Genomic DNA, 23,655 nt, shown 5'->3' on the forward strand with positions numbered 1-23,655 from the left:
AAAATTGATCTGATATACAAAGAAAACGTCATTAGTGATTCGCATTTTCTTAGATTTCGGGGGGATTTGGGGTCTCACATCCGGGGGACAGACTGCGAATAGAGAAAGTAAACCCGACGGGTGACGGTGAGATGGACCAAAAGGGACCCCTAAGAAGCCTCACCAATCACAATGGAGCCTCCTAAACCCGAATGTATCTACAAGACTCCCATCCACCACATCCCAAAAATGACAATCTCCTTCCTCAGTACAGAATAGTGGGCGGGGCCATGCAAATCAGCACATTCCAGCAGGGCCGGGACAAAGGGGGTCAGGGCGACGCAAAGGGGCAAAAAATGGACGCAGGGTGATTGGCCCCATTCTACGGCGTGTATTAATAGTGGGGGAGGGCGCAATTCTGCATCCTTGCCCTGGGCGCTGGATGACCCTGTCCCCGGGGTACTGCATTCCAGAACCAGGGTGTCCTCAGGAACACAGAAGGTCCGCCGCCGTTTTATGGCCCCCGAGGTCGTCACCTCTCAGGGACAGAAGACAATTAAAGGGCCATAAACTCTGACAGTCCATATATACAGCCCCTCCCCCACCTACACATGAAGAATCCAGACATGATGATGTCACAATGTAACCTCAAGTCTTTATTTCTCATTTCTGTACAGAGTTGCTGCAATGCCCAGAATTACATTTCATCCTGAGACTGGTCCTGAAAGCCGGAAACTTCATGAATGCCGTAAGTCCGACGCCCTTCATTCCTACGAGACCTTCCTCTGGGGTTCAGGACGATTACATGTAACATTGTTATGTAGTTATATAGTTCCATAGTTATCTTGACTGACCTCAACCCCATAGAACACCTTTGGGATGAATTAGAGTGGAGACTGTGAGCCAGACCTTCTCATCCAACATCAGTGCCTGACCTCACAAAGGCTCTTCTGGAAGAATGGTCAAACATTCCCATAGACACACCCCTAAACCTTGTGGACGGCCTTCCCAGAAGAGGTGAAGGTGTTATAGCCGCAAAGGGCGGAGCCAACTCAATATTGAACCCTCCGGACTAATACTGGAGTGTCATTAACGTTCATGTGTGTGTGAAGGCCGGCGTCCCAATACTTTTGGTAATATAGTGTATGATGAGATCAGAGGTGTCCACATAGGCCGGCGTCCCAATACTTTTGGTAATATAGTGTATGGTGAGATCAGAGGTGACCACATAGGCAGGCGTCCCAATACTTTTGGTAATATAGTGTATGATGAGATCAGAGGTGACCACATGGGCAGGCGTCCCAATACTTTTGGTAATATAGTGTATGATGAGATCAGAGGTGACCACATAGGCAGGCGTCCCAATACTTTTGGTAATATAGTGTATGATGAGATCAGAGGTGACCACATGGGCAGGCGTCCCAATACTTTTGGTAATATAGGCCCGGATTCTCGTACGAGTTACGCCGGCGTATCTCCAGATACGCCGTCGTAACTCTGAGTCCGAGCCGTCGTATCTTGGCGCCTGATTCAAAGAATCAGATACGCAAAAATTTCACTAAGACACGACCAGCGTAAGTCTCTTACGCCGTCGGATCTTAACTGCATATTTACGCTGGCCGCTAGGGGCGTGTACGCTGATTTACGCCTAGAAATATGTAAATCAGCTAGATACGCCAATTCACGAACGTACGCCCGGCCGTCACAGTACAGATACGCCGTTTACGTTAGGTTTTTCCCGGCGTAAAGTTACCCCTGCTATATGAGGCGTACCAATGTTAAGTATGGACGTCGTTCCCGCGTCGAATTTTGAAAATTTTACGTCGTTTGCGTAAGTCGTTCACGAATGGGGCTGGACGTCATTTATGTTCACGCCGAAAGCATTGGCTTATTGCGGGTTAATTTGGAGCATGCGCCGTTCGTAAAAAGCGTCATTTATGTGGGGTCACATAAAATTTACATAACACACGCCCACATCTTCCACATTTGAATTAGGCGGGCTTACGCCGGACTATTTACGCTACGCCGCCGCAACTTTGGTTTGAGAATACGGAACTTGCCTGTCAAAGTTGCGGAGGCGTAACGTAAATAGGATACGTTACGCCCGCACAAAGATGCGCCATTCTACGTGAATCCGTGCCAAAGTGTATATATGTGTGTTGTGTAGTCCCAGTAAATGTTTGATATTATATATCCCGTATTTTCTGACCTTTATAAACCCCCCCCCCCCCCCACACACGTCACTGACAGATAGAAGTGACAGGTCCACTTTGCAGGTCTTTGGAGGGTCTGATTTGGTGGGTGAGACTCGTCACTTATACAGAGATAGCTTAGTAGATCAGATGAAGCTTTGTTTTATGATTGGTATGGGGCAGATAGAGAAGTTCCCCCATGTGTCGTCCTTCCGTGTGTCGTCCTCTGTGTGTCGTCCTCCGTGTGTCGTCCTCCGTGTGACGTCCTCTATGTGACGTCCTCCGTGTGTCGTCCTCCGTGTGTCGTCCTCCGTGTGTCGTCCTCCGTGTGTCACCCTTTTATGTATCGTCCTTCATGTATCATCCTCCGTGTGTCATCCTCCATGTATCGTCCTCCGTGTGTCGTCCTCCGTGTGTCGTCCTCCGTGTGTCGTCCTCCGTGTGTCGTCCTCCGTGTGTCACCCTTTTATGTATCATCCTCCGTGTGTCATCCTCCATGTATCGTCCTCTGTGTGTCGTCCTCCGTGTGTCGTCCTCCGTGTGTCGTCCTCCGTGTGTCGTCCTCCGTGTGTCGTCCTCCGTGTGTCGTCCTCCGTGTGTCACCCTTTTATGTATCGTCCTTCATGTATCATCCTCCGTGTGTCATCCTCCATGTATCGTCCTCTGTGTATCGTCCTCCATGTATCGTCCTCTATGTTTCAACCTCAATGTGACGTACGTGTGTCGTCCTCCGTGTGTCGTCCTCCGTGTGTCGTCCTCCGTGTGTCGTCCTCCGTGTGTCGTCCTCCGTGTGTCGTCGTCCATGTGTCGTCCATGTATCGTCCATGTATCGTCCCCAGTGTTTCATCCTCTGTGTTTTATCCTCCGTGTGTCGTCCTCCGTGTGTCGTCCTCAGTGTTTCATCCTCCGTGTGTCGTCCTTCGTGTGTCGTCCTTCGTGTGTCGTCCATGTATCGTCCATGTATCGTCCCCAGTGTTTCATCCTCTGTGTTTTATCCTCCGTGTGTCGTCCTCCGTGTGTCGTCCTCAGTGTTTCATCCTCCGTGTGTCGTCCTTCGTGTGTCGTCCTCCGTGTGTCGTCCTCCGTGTATCGTCCTCCGTGTGTCGTCCTTCGTGTGTCGTCCATCGTGTGTCGTCCTCCGTGTGTCGTCCTCCGTGTTTCGTCCTCCGTGTTTCGTCATCCATTCTTGTTTTAGCTGGCTCGGTTATGTGACGCCCGGTTGTCTCTTCTCAGGGTGGATACGCCGGGAACGCGGCCGGTTTCCGAGTGTCATCTCTGCTCAAACTCGCCGACACCAAAGCCAACAAACCCGGGATGAATCTTCTGCATTTCGTAGTCATGGTATGTGAATGGGAAGGAGGGGGGAGGGGCTATTCCACAATGTTATTGGGAGAGGGGCAACTCTAAATTACTGTGTTTCCCCCCGAAAATAAGACCGGGTCTTATGTTAATTTTGGCCACAAAATAAGACCCTAGGGCTTATTTTCATGGGATGTCTTATTGGTATCAGAATCTTAACATAATTTTAAAAATAATCTTGGTTAAAGTACTTTTAAGGTGATGTAGTGGGCTTTCTGGGAGGATTGCTATTGGGAGAGGGGCAACTATAAATGAGTGGCCATGGGGGGGGGCAACTCCATATTCATGACTGTGAGGGAATAAGGGGGCTCTATATATTTATGGGAATGGTATGTCCATTAATATCACAGAGGTGTGATGGTCGGGGGTTCACAGACTTTTGGTCATTTGGTGTAATATGAATATTGGAAATAAGAGGTAGAAGGATTGAAGATCTCCCCGCGGTGATAATGGGGGGGATTCCCGAACTCCACTGCCGGGGGGAAATCCCATCCCCCAATTCCTGACCTACAAGTACAGGAGACACGACTTACCTTCCAAGCGACGTTCTTTCCATGTGAGGCCACAGCAGTCTTCCTACGGAACCCCCCCCGTACTTGGTGGACGGAACTCTCTGGGATTGGTAGATGACGGGGGGGGGGGGGGGGGCACTTGTTGTTTTCTGCTGGGAACCATTCATGCCGAGATTTATCACAATCTATGAAATAACGTCATGACATCATGGGAAGTGACATCATCCAGAACCCTTATCTGTTCCTCTATATGTATCAAGGTTCAGGAGCACCTAAGACTAAAGTGGCCCCTCCGCCATTGTCATTGGATGAGTTCCAGTGACCAATCCCGTCCTTGTATTAGTTATCATTGTCTGATATCAGAAGGCTGCGTTTTGTGTACAAGACAATCGGATTGTCGGTTCTCCATCATCCCTTTTTTTTTTTTGTCTATACCCAGGAAGTCCAGAAGAAGGATCCCAAATATCTCTCCTTCGCAGACTCATTAAAGCACGTTCAAAGTGCCAGCAGGTAAGTGACCCCCCGGGGGGAAGGTCTTCAGCCAATATAGATCATTCCATAGACGACCCTTATTGGTATTGAGGCTTTTTAGTTGTCAAATTACCAATAAAAATTATATCATACTGTGTTTCCCCAAAAATGAGAGCTACCCCAAAAAATGAGAGTTACCCTGAAAATAAGACCTACCCGGAAAATAAGAGCTACCCCGGAAAATAAGAGCTACCCCGGAAAATAAGAGCTACCTGGAAAATAAGACCTACCCCGAATAAGAGCTACCCTGAAAATAAGAGCTACCCTGAAAATAAGACCTACCCCGAATAAGAGCTACCCCGGAAAATAAGAGCTACTCTGAAAATAAGAGCTACTCTGAAAATAAGAGCTACTCTGAAAATAATAGCTACCCCGGAAATAATAGCTACCCCGAAAATAATAGCTACCCCGGAAAATAAGAGCTACCCCGGAAAATAAGAGCTACCTGGAAAATAAGAGCTACCCCGAAAATAAGAGCTACCCCTGAAAATAAGAGCTACCTGGAAAATAAGACCTACCCCGAATAAGAGCTACCCGTAAAATAAGAGCTGCCCTGAAAATAAGACCTACCCCGGAAAATAAGACCTACCCCGGAAAATAAGAGCTACCTGTAAAATAAGTCCTACCCTGAAAATAAGTCCTACCCTGAAAATAAGAGCTACCCCGGAAAATAAGAGCTACCCCGGAAAATAAGAGCTACCCCGGAAAATAAGAGCTACCTGGAAAATAAGAGCTACCCCGAAAATAAGAGCTACCCTGAAAATAAGAGCTACCCTGAAAATAAGAGCTACCTGGAAAATAAGACCTACCCCGAATAAGAGCTACCCTGAAAATAAGAGCTACCTGTAAAATAAGTCCTACCCTGAAAATAAGTCCTACCCTGAAAATAAGAGCTACCCCGGAAAATAAGAGCTACCCCGGAAAATAAGAGCTACCTGGAAAATAAGACCTACCCCGAATAAGAGCTACCCTGAAAATAAGAGCTACCCTGAAAATAAGAGCTACCCTGAAAATAAGAGCTACCCCGGAAATAATAGCTACCCCGGAAATAATAGCTACCCCGGAAATAATAGCTACCCCGAAAATAATAGCTACCCCGGAAAATAAGAGCTACCCAGAAATAAGACTAACCCCGAAAATAAGACTAACCCCGAAAATAAGACTAACCCCGAAAAACAAGACCTACCCCGAAAAACAAGACCTACCCCGAAAAACAAGACCTACCCCGAAAAATAAGAGCTACCCCGGAAATAAGACTTACCCGGAAAATAAGACCTACCCCGGAAATAAGACCTAGCTCTATTTTCCAGGAGGGCAATATAAGCCCTACCCTCAAAAATAAGCCCTACTTTAACCACTTAAGGACCCACTCGCATACATATACGTCGGTACTTTAAAGATGGATATCTCGGTAACGGCAGCAGCTGCCGCCACAACTGAGATATCCATCTTTTCTTTGAGCGGTCCTGTAAACGATAATGGTGGTCTCCATGGTGGATTCGCCGCGAGATCACCGTTATCGGCGGCGGGAGAGGGCAGCTCTCCCGCGTCCTCCGCCGCTTACCGGAGCCGTCGGCAGCGGCGGAGGCGATCGGGTCCTGTCCCCTGCTCGGCTGGGATACGAGTGAGGGCAAGATGGCCCCCACACGTCTCCATAGCCTAGCAGGGCGGAGGCGACGTCAAAACCTCACCTCCGCCCATGCTTCTTAAAGGGACATTTTTGTTGTTGTCATTTTTTGAAATGACAACATTTTTTTTTTTTTTTTTGCATCTTAGTGTAAATATGAGATACTAGCTCATTATGAATTACTTACCTTAGATCGAATCCATCCTCGTCTCCCCCAGAGGTTACTTCTGGGTATCGTCGCTCCAGCGCTCTGATTGGCCGGAGCGGCGAAGACGTCACTCCGCGCATGCACGCGGGAGCTGTCAAAACCGCCATTCTCAGTGCGCCGGCGCCGTAGACATCGGTGCATGCTTTTTGGCAAATGTCTGGTAAAGCGTGTAGGTCTCGGAGATATCGCACACGCCTACAAGTAAGACTCAATGTGGGCTCCCCTGGAGGTAAAACATGTCAGAGAGGCTCATAAATTATCTGTGAATATAAAACACGCCGTCAGAATACAACTTACATATAGAGAGCCAGTCATGCCGGGACTCCGCCCCATCCAAGGGGAGAACTCCACCTTTAAATTAAGTTTTTGAATAAGTAATTGGAAGTGTGAAGACTTCTTTTATTTATTCTGTATTTCTGCCTGTAACCCTGTTGAGGAGCTTTGCTATCACTTCCTGCCCCGGTGACACCAGTACAATAAATGGAGAGTAGTTGTAGCTATGGACAGCAATAGGACTTTATTGGAAGTTCCTCCTCACCGCACAGAAAAGGTCTTGTTGCTCTCCGTGTCCCCGTTGGGGAGAATTGCTCTCTGTGTCCCCGTTGGGGAGAATTGCTCTCCGTGTCCCCGTTGGTGAGAATTGCTCTCTGTGTCCCCGTTGGGGAGAATTGCTCTCTGTGTCCCCGTTGGGGGGAATTGCTCTCTGTGTCCCCGTTGGAGGGAATTGCTCTCTGTGTCCCCGTTGGGGAGAATTGCTCTCTGTGTCCCCGTTGGGGAGAATTGCTCTCTGTGTCCCCGTTGGGGAGAATTGCTCTCTGTGTCCCCGTTGGGGAGATTTGCTCTCTGTGTCCCCGTTGGTGAGAATTGCTCTCTGTGTCCCCGTTGGAGGGAATTGCTCTCCGTGTCCCCGTTGGAGGGAATTGCTCTCCGTGTCCCCGTTGGGGAGAATTGCTCTCTGTGTCCCCGTTGGGGAGAATTGCTCTCTGTGTCCCCGTTGGGGAGAATTGCTCTCCGTGTCCCCGTTGGGGAGAATTGCTCTGTGTCCCCGTTGGGGAGATTTGCTCTCTGTGTCCCCGTTGGGGAGAATTGCTCTCTGTGTCCCCGTTGGTGAGAATTGCTCTCTGTGTCCCCGTTGGGGAAAATTGCTCTCTGTGTCTCCGTTGGGGAGAATTGCTCTCTGTGTCCCCGTTGGGGAGAATTGCTCTCTGTGTCCCCGTTGGGGAGATTTGCTCTCTGTGTCCCCGTTGGGGAGAATTGCTCTCTGTGTCCCCGTTGGGGAGAATTGCTCTCTGTGTCCCCGTTGGAGGGAATTGCTCTCTGTGTCCCCGTTGGGGAGAATTGCTCTCTGTGTCCCCGTTGGTGAGAATTGCTCTCTGTGTCCCCGTTGGGGAGAATTGCTCTCTGTGTCCCCGTTGGGGAGAATTGCTCTCTGTGTCCCCGTTGGGGAGAATTGCTCTCCGTGTCCCCGTTGGGGAGAATTGCTCTCTGTGTCCCCGTTGGGGAGAATTGCTCTCTGTGTCCCCGTTGGGGAGAATTGCTCTCTGTGTCCCCGTTGGGGAGAATTGCTCTCTGTGTCCCCGTTGGGGAGAATTGCTCTCCGTGTCCCCGTTGGGGAGAATTGCTCTCCGTGTCCCCGTTGGGTGGAATTGCTCTCCGTGTCCCCATTGGGGAGAATTGCTCTCTGTGTCCCCGTTGGGGGGAATTGCTCTCTGTGTCCCCGTTGGGGAGAATTGCTCTCTGTGTCCCCGTTGGGGAGAATTGCTCTCCGTGTCCCCGTTGGGGAGAATTGCTCTCCGTGTCCCCGTTGGTGAGAATTGCTCTCTGTGTCCCCGTTGGGGAGATTTGCTCTCTGTGTCCCCGTTGGGGAGAATTGCTCTCCGTGTCCCCGTTGGGGAGAATTGCTCTCTGTGTCCCCGTTGTCCCCGTTGGGGAGAATTGCTCTCTGTGTCCCCGTTGGTGAGAATTGCTCTCTGTGTCCCCGTTGGGGAGAATTGCTCTCTGTGTCCCCGTTGGGGAGAATTGCTCTCTGTGTCCCCGTTGGGGAGAATTGCTCTCTGTGTCCCCGTTGGGGAGAATTGCTCTCCGTGTCCCCGTTGGGGAGAATTGCTCTCTGTGTCCCGTTGGGGAGAATTGCTCTCTGTGTCCCCGTTGGGGAGAATTGCTCTCTGTGTCCCCGTTGGGGAGAATTGCTCTCCGTGTCCCCGTTGGGGAGATTTGCTCTCTGTGTCCCCGTTGGGGAGAATTGCTCTCCGTGTCCCCGTTGGGTGGAATTGCTCTCCGTGTCCCCGTTGGGGAGATTTGCTCTCTGTGTCCCCGTTGGGGGGAATTGCTCTCTATGTCCCCGTTGGGGGGAATTGCTCTCTGTGTCCCCGTTGGGGAGAATTGCTCTCTGTGTCCCCGTTGGGGAGATTTGCTCTCTGTGTCCCCGTTGGGGAGAATTGCTCTCTGTGTCCCCGTTGGGGAGAATTGCTCTCTGTGTCCCCGTTGGGGAGAATTGCTCTCTGTGTCCCCGTTGGGGAGAATTGCTCTCCGTGTCGCCGTTGGGGAGAATTGCTCTCTGTGTCCCCGTTGGGGAGAATTGCTCTCTGTGTCCCCGTTGGGTGGAATTGCTCTCTGTGTCCCCGTTGGGGAGATTTGCTCTCTGTGTCCCCGTTGGGGAGAATTGCTCTCCGTGTCCCCGTTGGGGAGAATTGCTCTCCGTGTCCCCGTTGGAGGGAATTGCTCTCTGTGTCCCCGTTGGGGAGAATTGCTCTCTGTGTCCCCGTTGGGGAGAATTGCTCTCCGTGTCCCCGCTGTCCCCGTTGGGGAGAATTGCTCTCCGTGTCCCCGTTGGGGAGAATTGCTCTCTGTGTCCCCGTTGGGGGGAATTGCTCTCTGTGTCCCCGTTGGGGAGAATTGCTCTCCGTGTCCCCGTTGGGGAGAATTGCTCTCCGTGTCCCCGTTGGGGAGAATTGCTCTCTGTGTCGCCGTTGGGGAGAATTGCTCTCTGTGTCCCCGTTGGGGAGAATTGCTCTCTGTGTCGCCGTTGGGGAGAATTGCTCTCTGTGTCCCCGTTGGGGAGAATTGCTCTCTGTGTCCCCGTTGGGGAGAATTGCTCTCTGTGTCCCCGTTGGGGAGAATTGCTCTCCGTGTCCCCGTTGGGGAGAATTGCTCTCCGTGTCCCCGTTGGGGAGAATTGCTCTCCGTGTCCCCGTTGGGGAGAATTGCTCTCTGTGTCCCCGTTGGGGAGAATTGCTCTCTGTGTCCCCGTTGGGGAGAATTGCTCTCTGTGTCCCCGTTGGGGAGAATTGCTCTCCGTGTCCCCGTTGGGGAGAATTGCTCTCTGTGTCGCCGTTGGGGAGAATTGCTCTCTGTGTCCCCGTTGGGGAGAATTGCTCTCTGTGTCCCCGTTGGGGAGAATTGCTCTCTGTGTCCCCGTTGGGGAGATTTGCTCTCCGTGTCCCCGTTGGGGAGAATTGCTCTCTGTGTCCCCGTTGGGGAGAATTGCTCTCTGTGTCCCCGTTGGGGAGAATTGCTCTCTGTGTCCCCGTTGGGGAGAATTGCTCTCTGTGTCCCCGTTGGGGAGATTTGCTCTCTGTGTCCCCGTTGGGGAGAATTGCTCTCTGTGTCCCCGTTGGGGAGAATTGCTCTCTGTGTCCCCGTTGGGGAGAATTGCTCTCTGTGTCCCCGTTGGAGGGAATTGCTCTCTGTGTCCCCGTTGGGGAGAATTGCTCTCTGTGTCCCCGTTGGGGAGAATTGCTCTCTGTGTCCCCGTTGGAGGGAATTGCTCTCTGTGTCCCCGTTGGGGAGATTTGCTCTCTGTGTCCCCGTTGGGGAGAATTGCTCTCTGTGTCGCCGTTGGGGAGAATTGCTCTCTGTGTCCCCGTTGGAGGGAATTGCTCTCTGTGTCCCCGTTGGGGAGAATTGCTCTCTGTGTCCCCGTTGGGGAGAATTGCTCTCTGTGTCCCCGTTGGGGAGAATTGCTCTCCGTGTCCCCGTTGGGGAGAATTGCTCTCTGTGTCGCCGTTGGGGAGAATTGCTCTCTGTGTCGCCGTTGGGGAGAATTGCTCTCTGTGTCCCCGTTGGGGAGAATTGCTCTCTGTGTCCCCGTTGGGGAGAATTGCTCTCTGTGTCCCCGTTGGGGAGAATTGCTCTCTGTGTCCCCGTTGGGGAGAATTGCTCTCTGTGTCCCCGTTGGGGAGAATTGCTCTCTGTGTCCCCGTTGGAGGGAATTGCTCTCTGTGTCCCCGTTGGGGAGAATTGCTCTCCGTGTCCCCGTTGGGGAGAATTGCTCTCCGTGTCCCCGTTGGGGAGAATTGCTCTCCGTGTCCCCGTTGGGGAGAATTGCTCTCTGTGTCCCCGTTGGGGAGATTTGCTCTCTGTGTCCCCGTTGGGGAGAATTGCTCTCTGTGTCCCCGTTGGGGAGAATTGCTCTCTGTGTCCCCGTTGGGGAGAATTGCTCTCTGTGTCCCCGTTGGGGAGAATTGCTCTCTGTGTCCCCGTTGGAGGGAATTGCTCTCTGTGTCCCCGTTGGGGAGAATTGCTCTCTGTGTCCCCGTTGGGGAGAATTGCTCTCTGTGTCCCCGTTGGAGGGAATTGCTCTCTGTGTCCCCGTTGGGGAGAATTGCTCTCTGTGTCGCCGTTGGGGAGAATTGCTCTCTGTGTCCCCGTTGGGGAGATTTGCTCTCCGTGTCCCCGTTGGGGAGAATTGCTCTCTGTGTCCCCGTTGGGGAGAATTGCTCTCTGTGTCCCCGTTGGGGAGAATTGCCACCACTTCCTGTCCTGACAGATCTCTTCTTTCCTGGCAGACTGTCTGAAGAAAACTTGCTGGAGGACTTTGACAGACTGCAGTCCCGGGTGATTGCAATGCAGAGGAATGTGGCCGCCCACGAGGAGGAGGATCTGAGACGACAGATGGAAGAATTCTTAGAGGTAACGCCTCACTGATCAAATGTTTTATTAGAAATCTTGGAAGTCAAATGTTTTGGTGCCAATTACAGAAATAAAATCAAAGGATCTGGGGGTTCTGGTAGATCATAGACCCGGAGTCAGTGATGGAGAAGGATCTGGGGGTTCTGGTAGATCATAGACCCGGAGTCAGTGATGGAGAAGGATCTGGGGGTTCTGGTAGATCATAGACCCGGAGTCAGTGATGGAGAAGGATCTGGGGGTTCTGGTAGATCATAGACCCGGAGTCAGTGATGGAGAAGGATCTGGGGGTTCTGGTAGATCATAGACCCGGAGTCAGTGATGATGAAGGATCTGGGGGTTCTGGTAGATCATAGACCCGGAGTCAGTGATGGAGAAGGATCTGGGGGTTCTGGTAGATCATAGACCCGGAGTCAGTGATGGAGAAGGATCTGGGGGTTCTGGTAGATCATAGACCCGGAGTCAGTGATGGAGAAGGATCTGGGGGTTCTGGTAGATCATAGACCCGGAGTCAGTGATGGAGAAGGATCTGGGGGGTCCAGAGGTGCGGTGCTGTGTAATGTAAAATGAGGTGAGGTTTCTGTGGAGGAAGAGACAGAGAGGAGACTTGCAATTAGGGGAACCCCAAAGCCAGGCAGCGCAGCAGCACACTGGGGCGTTGCGCCGTCGGCAGTAAAGCGCCGCTATTTTAACGGCGCTTTACTGTCGTTTTTGCGGTGCTGTGCATGCGCGCCGGGGGGGGGGGGGGTGTTGCGGCAAAATGCACATTCGCCTGAGTTGGCAAAAATCCTTGCACCCGCCCTGCCGGATGCACTATACCCACTCTGGCTGCCAGGCTGGTGAGAGAGGCCTGTCCGGGTGCACTGTACCCACTCTGGCTGCCAGGCTGGTGAGAGAGGCCTGTCCAGGTGCGCTGTACCCACTCTGGCTGCCAGGCTGGTGAGAGAGGCCTGTCTGGGTGCGCTGTACCCACTCTGGCTGCCAGGCTGGTGAGAGAGGCCTGTCCGGGTGCGCTGTACCCACTCTGGCTGCCAGGCTGGTGAGAGAGGCCTGTCCGGGTGCACTGTACCCACTCTGGCTGCCAGGCTGGTGAGAGAGGCCTGTCCAGGTGCGCTGTACCCACTCTGGCTGCCAGGCTGGTGAGAGAGGCCTGTCTGGGTGCGCTGTACCCACTCTGGCTGCCAGGCTGGTGAGAGAGGCCTGTCCGGGTGCACTGTACCCACTCTGGCTGCCAGGCTGGTGAGAGAGGCCTGTCCGGGTGCACTGTACCCACTCTGGCTGCCAGGCTGGTGAGAGAGGCCTGTCCGGGTGCACTGTACCCACTCTGGCTGCCAGGCTGGTGAGAGAGGCCTGTCCAGGTGCGCTGTACCCACTCTGGCTGCCAGGCTGGTGAGAGAGGCCTGTCCGGGTGCGCTGTACCCACTCTGGCTGCCAGGCTGGTGAGAGAGGCCTGTCCGGGTGCGCTGTACCCACTCTGGCTGCCAGGCTGGTGAGAGAGGCCTGTCCGGGTGCACTGTACCCACTCTGGCTGCCAGGCTGGTGAGAGAGGCCTGTCCGGGTGCACTGTACCCACTCTGGCTGCCAGGCTGGTGAGAGAGGCCTGTCCGGGTGCACTGTACCCACTCTGGCTGCCAGGCTGGTGAGAGAGGCCTGTCCGGGTGCGCTGTACCCACTCTGGCTGCCAGGCTGGTGAGAGAGGCCTGTCCAGGTGCGCTGTACCCACTCTGGCTGCCAGGCTGGTGAGAGAGGCCTGTCCGGGTGCGCTGTACCCACTCTGGCTGCCAGGCTGGTGAGAGAGGCCTGTCGGGGTGCGCTGTACCCACTCTGGCTGCCAGGCTGGTGAGAGAGGCCTGTCCGGGTGCGCTGTACCCACTCTGGCTGCCAGGCTGGTGAGAGAGGCCTGTCCGGGTGCGCTGTACACACTCTGGCTGCCAGGCTGGTGAGAGAGGCCTGTCCGGGTGCGCTGTACCCACTCTGGCTGCCAGGCTGGTGAGAGAGGCCTGTCCGGGTGCACTGTACCCACTCTGGCTGCCAGGCTGGTGAGAGAGGCCTGTCCGGGTGCGCTGTACACACTCTGGCTGCCAGGCTGGTGAGAGAGGCCTGTCCGGGTGCGCTGTACCCACTCTGGCTGCCAGGCTGGTGAGAGAGGCCTGTCCGGGTGCACTGTACCCACTCTGGCTGCCAGGCTGGTGAGAGAGGCCTGTCCGGGTGCACTGTACACACTCTGGCTGCCAGGCTGGTGAGAGAGGCCTGTCCGGGTGCGCTGTACCCACTCTGGCTGCCAGGCTGGTGAGAGAGGCCTGTCCGGGTGCACTGTACCCACTCTGGCTGCCAGGCTGGTGAGAGAGGCCTGTCCGGGTGCGCTGTACCCACTCTGGCTGCCAGGCTGGTGAGAGAGGCCTGTCCGGGTGCGCTGTACCCACTCTGGCTGCCAGGCTGGTGAGAGAGGCCTGTCCGGGTGCACTGTACCCACTCTGGCTGCCAGGCTGGTGAGAGAGGCCTGTCCGGGTGCACTGTACCCACTCTGGCTGCCAGGCTGGTGAGAGAGGCCTGTCCGGGTGCACTGTACCCACTCTGGCTGCCAGGCTGGTGAGAGAGGCCTGTCCGGGTGCGCTGTACCCACTCTGGCTGCCAGGCTGGTGAGAGAGGCCTGTCCGGGTGCACTGTACCCACTCTGGCTGCCAGGCTGGTGAGAGAGGCCTGTCCGGGTGCACTGTACACACTCTGGCTGCCAGGCTGGTGAGAGAGGCCTGTCCGGGTGCGCTGTACCCACTCTGGCTGCCAGGCTGGTGAGAGAGGCCTGTCCGGGTGCACTGTACCCACTCTGGCTGCCAGGCTGGTGAGAGAGGCCTGTCCGGGTGCGCTGTACCCACTCTGGCTGCCAGGCTGGTGAGAGAGGCCTGTCCGGGTGCGCTGTACCCACTCTGGCTGCCAGGCTGGTGAGAGAGGCCTGTCCGGGTGCACTGTACCCACTCTGGCTGCCAGGCTGGTGAGAGAGGCCTGTCCGGGTGCACTGTACCCACTCTGGCTGCCAGGCTGGTGAGAGAGGCCTGTCCGGGTGCACTGTACCCACTCTGGCTGCCAGGCTGGTGAGAGAGGCCTGTCCGGGTGCACTGTACCCACTCTGGCTGCCAGGCTGGTGAGAGAGGCCTGTCCGGGTGCACTGTACCCACTCTGGCCGGAGTGGTGAAGAGATTTATCATTGGGACTGTTTCCACGCCAGTTAACCCCGAATCCGCCATTTTCCAATTCTTCTATCCCTTCACCTTTCTACTTTTATCGTTTTTTTCCCGGGTGGGTCATAAAAGCACAGAAAAGACATTGGCCCAGATTCGCGTAGGGCAACTTAGAGAGGCAAGTGCCGTATTCACAAAGCACTTGCGTCCTAAGTTACGGCGGCGTTAATGGGCCGGCGTAAGCCCGCCTAATTCAAAGTAGGCAGGTCGTGTTGTATTTAAATTAAGCGTGACCCCCATGTAGATGCATGGCTGAACGAACGGCGCCTGCGCGCGCATGCTCAGTATCACGTTGAGATACGTCGGCTCAATGCCTGTGACGTGAACGTAACCTACGCCCGGCCCCATTCGCGTACGACTTGCGTAAACGACATAAAAAGATGCGCTTGTTCCGACGTCCATACCTTGCATGGGCTGCGGCACCTAGAGACCTGCTTTATCTTTACGCCGGCGTATGTCTTACGTAAACGGCGTAACTAATTGCACCGGGCGTACGTACGTTCGTGAATCGGCGTATCTAGCTCATTTACATATTCGATGCGGAAAACAACGGAAGCGCCACCTAGCGGCCAGCGTAAATATGCGCCCCAAGATACGATGGCGTAGGAGACTTACGCCGCTCGTATCTTGGCCGAATTTATGCGTAACTGATTCTATGAATCGGGCGCATAGATACGACGGCGGCCATTCGGACTTTACGATGGCGTATCTGGAGATACGCCGCCCGTGATAAGTCTTTGAGAATCTGGGCCGTTGACTTTATTGCAGCTCTCTTCCAGTACCCCGGACGGCGGGGACACAGGGGTAACGCGCCACCCAAATTAAACCAGCAGTTCCTTCGGGGGAAGTGCTACACATGTATTACTTTTGGGGTGGATTCAGATAGGGGCGCGCAAAACTGCGGCGGCGTAACGTATGACATTTACGTTACGCGGCCGCAAGTTTTACGGGCAAGTGCTTGATTCACAAAGCACTTGCCTGTAAAGTTGCGGCGGCGTAGCGTAAAAGGGGCCGGCGTAAGCGCGCGTAATTCAAATGATCCGTAGGGGGCGTGGATCATTTAAATTAGGCGCGTTCCTGCGCCGAACGTACTGCGCATGCGCCGTCCATAAAATTTCCCGACGTGCATTGCGGTAAATGACGTCGCAAGGACGTCATTGGTTTCGACGTGAACGTAAATGGCGTCCAGCGCCATTCACGGACGACTTACGCAAACGACGTAAAATTTTCAAATCGCGACGCGGGAACGACGTCCATACTTAACATTGGCTGCGCCTCCTAATAGCAGGAGCAGCCTTGCGGCGAAAACGACGGAGCAGGGGATGGGGACGGGAGAGCGGGGGATGGGATGGGAGAGTGGGGGATGGGGACGGGAGAGCGGGGGATGGGGACGGGGGTTTCCTCGCTTTGCTCTCACAACCATATTAGGGTTACAGAGAAGGCGATGAATCTCGGCGCGGCTCCTTCCTCACATTCTAGACTCTGCTTCTCATCAGACTTGTGTTTAGACTTGTTGCGTTCTCTTGGCTCTGATTACAAAGTGCTGTAATGGAAGCGGCTGAGGAGGACTTGCCCAAACTGCGCCCCTCCATTCCCTTAGGGTCATGTTGCCCACCATCCATTGCACCAGGGGCAGCCCACCCTCCTGCCCACCCCTTGTCCCGGCCCTACACAGGCTGCACACAATGGGCCAGATTCTCATAGAATCTGCGGCGGCGTAGCGTAAGCCATTTACACCACGCCACCGCAACTTACTGGAGCAAGTGCCGCATTCGCCAAGCACTTGCTCCGTAATTTGCGGCAGCGTAGTGTAAATGGCCCGGCGTATGGCCGCGTAATTCAAAGGGCGCGGCTTGTATTCAAATTAAGCGCCCCCCCCCCCCCCCCCCGCGCCGATCGAACTGCGCATGTGCCGGGCGGAAAAATAGCCCAGTGCGCATGCTCCAGCTCACGACGGAAAACGTCAATTGACGCCGACGTGAGCGTCATTGGCGTAAAGTCGTATTCGCGAACGACTTAGTAAAACGACGTAACCGACGGAAAAAGACGACGGGGACCCGACGCCATACTTAACATGGCATACGGCGGACTGGCGTAAGGTTACCCCTCATATAGCAGGGGTAACCTTACGCTTACGGAAACGACGTAAACGACGACGAGGCGGCGCAAATTCGTTCGGGAATCGGCGTATCAGGCTCATTTGCATAGTCAAATGAGAACTGAACGTAAACGCCACCTAGTGGCCGGCGTCGAATTACATCTAAGATCCGACGGTGTAAGTGACTTCCACCTGCCGGATCTACGCCGTATCTATGCGAAAATGATTCTAGGAATCAGACGCAGAATACCCGGGGCCAAAAACAGAGATTCACCGTCGTAACTCTTCTGAGAATCTGGCCGTCTATGGGCACCTGACCATCACACCTCTATGATATAGGGTGACCATGTGTCCCTGGATTGCCCGGGACAGTCCCGCATTTTGCAGGTCTTTCCCGGGCACCTTCATTGCAGTACAATACAGTGGGGTAGATTCAAAGAGCAATTGCGCCTGCGTAACCATATTTACGCAGCGCAATTGCTTACTTGCCCCGGCGTAACGACTTCTCCTGATTCAGGAACCTCGTTACGCCGACTGCAGCCTAAGAAATGCGCGGCATAAGGCTCTTATGCCCGCATATCTTAGGCTGCATTCTTACGTTGGCCGCTAGGTGGCGTTCCCGTTGTGCTCATCGTATAGTATGCAAATTGCATACTAACGCCGATTCACAACGTTACGCGAGCCCTACGTACGCAATTTACGTCGTTTGCGTACGGCGGTTTTTGAGTAAGGCTGCCCCTGCTATTAGCAGGGGCAGCCAATGCTACGCATACCCGTCGTTCCCGCGTCGCGAAATTTGAAATTTACGTAGTTTGCGTAAGTGAATCGTGAATGGCACTGGACGCCATTCACGTTCACTTTGAAGCAAATGACGTCCTTGCGACGTCATTTACCGCAATGCACGTCGGGAAAGTTTCCCGGCGGAGCATGCGCTCTATGATCGGCGCGGGAACGCACCTAATTTAAATGATTCCCGCCCCCTACGGGATCATTTACATTGCGCGCGCTTACGCCGGGCATTTTTGAAGAGCGCCCACGCAAATTACGTGGCTATTGCTTCATGAATGAAGCGTAGCGCAAATAATTTGCTTGGCGCAGGGTAAAAAGGGTACACTGCGCCTCCGTAAGGAGCGCGCAGCTGTACCTGAATCTACCCCAGTGTCCCGGAATGAAACTGACACAGCAGGAAGACGGCGCGGATGCGGTGGACGTGGTTGGCCGTCTTCTCCCGGGTTCGGCTTCCTCTTGCCTTTCTTCATGAAGTTGGTGATTTTTGCGGTTTGTTCCCCCCCCCCCCCCCCCGGATGTGAAATGGTTTCTCGCGGACGATGAGAACATCGGACTGATCTTATCTCTCCACAAGAAACACATTTTTCCCTCCAACATCCTTCTTCCCAAAACATCTTCAGACGGACGGTCCTGCGAATGGCGGCTCCGCCTTCCGGGCGCACGGATGAACGCTTGGCGCAGATTCTTCCTCCTCGGCGGTTTCCTAATTACGGAGAAATGAATTGTTTTAGGAGAAGACGGAAGTCTCCGGGTCATTGCATTGATTTCACTCGCTTCTGCCCCCTAGAGATGAGAGGGGCCCCTACACCGACTTCCTCATGGTGACCGGTCATTGGACGGGGATCTGCCCGCTGTGTCATGTGATCAGCCCAACAACACCCCCTGTGGTCACATGACCAACATATCCTCCAACCGACATAACAGCCGTCCCGACACTTATTATACCTGAGAAAGATTTCATTGCAATACTCTGCTCCTCCCCCACACATAAAACTCTCAAGCTCTGAGGTCCAGAACTGGACTTCTTCAGGGGTGAAAAATCCCCAACATCAACTCATTTCCTATGAAGAGAAGGACGTTACAAGAAGAGGTCCAGCACTGGACTTCTTCAGGGGTGAATGATCCCCAGCATCCTTTAACTCACATCCTATGAAGAGGACATTACAAGAAGAGGTCCTCTCTGGTGCTGCCCCCCCCCCTTCAAGAATCTGAGGTCCACCACTGGACTTCTTCAGGGGTTAATGATTCCCAACAGCCTTCAACTCACTTCCTATGAGGATAATGCTGAAGTGGTCCTCTCTGCATGATTCTGAACCAGAGATGATCAGAGACTGCAGACATAGTACAGGAGACGGTCAGAGACTGCAGACATAGTACAGGAGACGGTCAGAGACTGCAGACATAGTACAGGAGACGGTCAGAGACTGCAGACATAGTACAGGAGACGGTCAGAGACTGCAGACATAATACAGGAGATGGTCAGAGACTGCAGACATAGTACAGGAGATGATCAGAGACTGCAGACATAATACAGGAGATGATCAGAGACTGCAGACATAGTACAGGAGATGATCAGAGACTGCAGACATAGTACAGGAGATGATCAGAGACTGCAGACATAGTACAGGAGACGGTCAGAGACTGCAGACATAGTACAGGAGACGGTCAGAGACTGCAGACATAGTACAGGAGACGGTCAGAGACTGCAGACATAATACAGGAGATGGTCAGAGACTGCAGACATAGTACAGGAGATGATCAGAGACTGCAGACATAATACAGGAGATGATCAGAGACTGCAGACATAGTACAGGAGATGATCAGAGACTGCAGACATAGTACAGGAGATGATCAGAGACTGCAGACATAGTACAGGAGATGGTCAGAGACTGCAGACATAGTACAGGAGATGGTCAGAGACTGCAGACATAGTACAGGAGATGATCAGAGACTGCAGACATAATACAGGAGATGATCAGAGACTGCAGACATAATACAGGAGATGATCAGAGACTGTAGACATAATACAGGAGATGATCAGAGACTGCAGACATAGTACAGGACATGATCAGAGACTGCAGACATAATACAGGAGATGATCAGAGACTGCAGACATAATACAGGAGATGGTCAGAGACTGCAGACATAGTACAGGAGATGATCAGAGACTGCAGACATAATACAGGAGACGATCAGAGACTGCAGACATAATACAGGAGACGATCAGAGACTGCAGACATAGCACAGGAGATGTCAGAGACTGCAGACATAATACAGGAGATGATCAGAGACTGCAGACATAATACAGGAGATGGTCAGAGACTGCAGACATAGTACAGGAGATGGTCAGAGACTGCAGACATAGTACAGGAGATGGTCAGAGACTGCAGACATAGTACAGGAGATGGTCAGAGACTGCAGACATAATACAGGAGATGGTCAGAGACTGCAGACATAATACAGGAGATGGTCAGAGACTGCAGACATAATACAGGAGATGGTCAGAGACTGCAGACATAATACAGGAAATGGTCAGAGACTGCAGACATAGTACAGGAGATGGTCAGAGACTGCAGACATAGTACAGGAGATGGTCAGAGACTGCAGACATAGTACAGGAGATGGTCAGAGACTGCAGACATAATACAGGAGATGGTCAGAGACTGCAGACATAGTACAGGAGATGGTCAGAGACTGCAGACATAATACAGGAGATGGTCAGAGACTGCAGACATAGTACAGGAGATGATCAGAGACTGCAGACATACTACAGGAGATGGTCAGAGACTGCAGACATAGTACAGGAGATGGTCAGAGACTGCAGACATAGTACAGGAGAGGGTCAGAGACTGCAGACATAGTACAGGAGATGGTCAGAGACTGCAGACATAGTACAGGAGATGATCAGAGACTGCAGACATAGTACAGGAGATGATCAGAGACTGCAGACATAATACAGGAGATGGTCAGAGACTGCAGACATAATACAGGAGATGGTCAGAGACTGCAGACATAGTACAGGAGATGGTCAGAGACTGCAGACATAGTACAGGAGACGGTCAGAGACTGCAGACATAATACAGGAGATGATCAGAGACTGCAGACATAATACAGGAGATGATCAGAGACTGCAGACATAGTACAGGAGATGATCAGAGACTGCAGACATAGTACAGGAGATGAAATGTTAGTTGTCACCAGTAGAGGAATGGAGGGGAAATCTTCTTGTGGGGACACCTCTAGAGAGAGAAGTGTGACTCTCTGGGAAGTTGAGACATAACAGAGAAGAAGTCCCCCCTCCGGGGGTCTCGGCTCCTCCATTACTAAAGATGGAAGTTGTGACTCTGACATGAAATAATTGTTCCAGCAGAAGGAGATCCCGGACTGATTACATAAGCGATGGGGGGAGGGGGGTATTGGTTCTGCTCGGGTGCTGCCCCCTGGGGGAGGAAGAAGGAATTTCTGGCGTTGTTCAGCAAAGTGCGATCGCCTGCCGCAGATCATCAGATAATTCCTTCCGTCAGGTGAGCTGTGATTGGTCGCTGTGGATTGCCGCACTTTGCTCTCTTTTATTGATGACGTTTTGTGTCCTTCGCGTTTCAGATTTATTTTCGGTGCGTTTCTGTTCAGGTGCGAGTTTTCGCTCCATTGAGAGCCGATCAGGGAACTGGATGCGGGGAAACCCTCCTCCAATCGGCATGTGTGTGACCCCGGGCATGGAGTGCATTGCGATGGCGGCTTCTCGGGGCGGGAGGGGTTTCCTGGGGGTGACACCAGAGGGGCGTGTCTGTGTAGTCTCCATATAAAGCCCATGGGACAGGGTGACAAGCTCCTCCCTTTACACCCCAACACATATGAAGTACACAAATAGTATGCAGGACTCCGCCCACCAGATATCCAATATGGCCGCCTGGAGGCACTCTGTACACAGAACAGTATACAGAACCCCGCCTACCAGAAATCCAATATGGCCACCTGGAGGCGCTCTGTACACAGAACAGTATACAGAACCCCGCCCACCAGAAATCCAATATGGCCACCTGGAGGCGCTCTGTACACAGAACAGCATACAGAACCCCGCCCACCAGAAATCCAATATGGCCGCCTGGAGGCGCTCTGTACACAGACGGTATACAGAACCCCGCCCACCAGAAATCCAATATGGCCGCCTGGAGGCGCTCTGTACACAGACGGTATACAGAACCCCGCCCACCAGAAATCCAATATGGCCGCCTGGAGGCGCTCTGTACACAGAACAGTATACAGGACTCCGCCCACCAGAAATCCAATATGGCCGCCTGGAGGCGCTCTGTACACAGAACAGCATACAGAACCCCGCCCACCAGAAATCCAATATGGCCGCCTGGAGGCGCTCTGTACACAGATGGTATACAGAACCCTGCCCACCACGAATGGCATTTCCTGCTTGTGTGTGTAGCGCCCCCTTACTTTCAGTATGGGCACTACGCTAAAGTTAGTGGGGGATGGGAGAGTTACTTTGCTCCCATTCACAATTTGTTTACATTTTGGGACTTCTTTGATTCCAGAAATGTCCGCTGGGTCAGTCTGTAGTCCGGGGGTGCAATACCATCCCTGGTCAGCAGTTGGCGCCAGAGGGGTTCTGGCGGAGTAAGTTTCTCCAGCAGCCAATCAGAGGAGTTTTTCCCTCACGGGGCGTGCTGGAGAGGAGTATATCTGCGACAGGTGTCATGTGTTCTAAAATCTTCGCGGGGTCCCCGTTCCAGGTGCATCATCAGGGTGCGCACATCTATGGACCCCGCCGGCGTGGCCCACCTGGCCAAAACTGCAGGCTACACAAACCCTCATCACCTCTGCCGGGTTAGCCCCCCCTTATTAGAAATTTTGACTTTTTTTATGCAGTTTGTTGGATCTTTGTTAGATCAGGTTAGATCAATCATTGTTTGCGTTAGATCTCACACAGAAGAAGCAATATTAACAGTTATTTGCTGGGGGGGCTAACCCGTCATCAGCCCCCCCTATCAAATTTTCTGGCCAAAAATCATTCAGGCTAATAGATATTCATTAGATCCGGTAAGATCAAGTGGTTTTAACGTTAGATCTCACATCGTTTCCGAGATATTCCACATACAAATAGAGATTTCAATTCTCTGGCAATAACAACATTCCGATTAGTAGATAATTGTTAGATGAAGGGATTATTGCAGTGAACCTAGCATGCGCATGGCAGATATCAGTTCTAATCGCAATGTACAGGTAAGTAGGGATAAAATCTTGTTGCAGTTTGATCAGTGAGATGTTTTATTTCATCTAAGATAAATACAGAACAGTTTGTTATTTTATATGAGAAGTTAGGCCCCTGTGGCAGTAGCTCATAATTAATAAATGTTGCCATTGTTTCTCTAAATTGTGGACACAACTGGAACAGGCCCAGACTGACATTCGGCTGCCAGGGGCTCTGTGGTGCGATGACCAACTAGCGCCTGTGCTGAAGTCACACCCCATAATAGGTACGACACTCCGTGTATGCTCCCAGGTCAGCATACTGAACCCATTTTCTACCCCTGATTCCCCATTGCTCCCTATCATAGCAAACCCTCGGATTCTCCCTGGTCTGGAACTCCAGATGTTTCCAACCCTATGCCAAACAGGAAGTGGGATGCCTGGACCCTACCTCCTAACGGGAGGCCGATGGCCTTCCACAGAAGTGCTAATGACTGGGCCCTTCAAACTTTCCTTTTGGACAGCGCTACAATTATGACACTTTCTCAATACTTTGCCTAATCCACAGGGATTTTATCATCCCCTAATGACCTTTGAAGAATACTGTTCCGAAGAGGGTTCCCTTCCACAGGTTCTATCCAAAACATACGACCTCTCGAATTGTCCGGTTGAACAACCACATTTACCATTCTTGAACAAATGGGAATGGAATAATGGGCATGCATTTACATCTGCTCAGATACAACATATCCTCAGATTTTCGTTTAAATCATCGATTTGTACGACAATTCAAGAGACCAACTATAAACTGTTAACAAGGTGGTACCTCACCCCCCACCTCTTACACAAATACTACCCTGCAACGACTGACCAATGTTGGAGATGCCAGGGGATGAAGGAACACTACTCCACATATTTTGGTCATGCCCTAAATCAGGCCCAAACTGGGACAAAAAATAGGCTCCGGGCAGGGCCGGATTAACAATGGGGCTGATGGAGCTGCAGCTCCAGGCC

The 23,655-nt window shown here is 52.7% G+C and overlaps 1 protein-coding gene across 1 annotated transcript in view; it reads left to right on the forward strand.

Moving 5' to 3' along the window:
• Positions 1–656: 656 nt before the first annotated feature.
• LOC120923280 (FH2 domain-containing protein 1-like) overlaps positions 657–23,655 on the forward strand; it is a gene marked incomplete at both ends in the record, with an annotated part of 30,818 nt that continues 7,819 nt past the window's right edge. The window contains 4 exons of the mRNA XM_040334954.1: positions 657–727; positions 3,405–3,512; positions 4,482–4,552; positions 11,196–11,319. Of these exons, the coding sequence (XP_040190888.1) occupies positions 657–727; positions 3,405–3,512; positions 4,482–4,552; positions 11,196–11,319 (374 nt within the window). The remainder of the gene's footprint in view (positions 728–3,404; positions 3,513–4,481; positions 4,553–11,195; positions 11,320–23,655) is intronic.

The sequence above is a fragment of the Rana temporaria genome, unplaced genomic scaffold, assembly GCF_905171775.1.
Source record: "Rana temporaria unplaced genomic scaffold, aRanTem1.1, whole genome shotgun sequence".
Taxonomy (NCBI): Eukaryota; Metazoa; Chordata; class Amphibia; order Anura; family Ranidae; genus Rana; species Rana temporaria.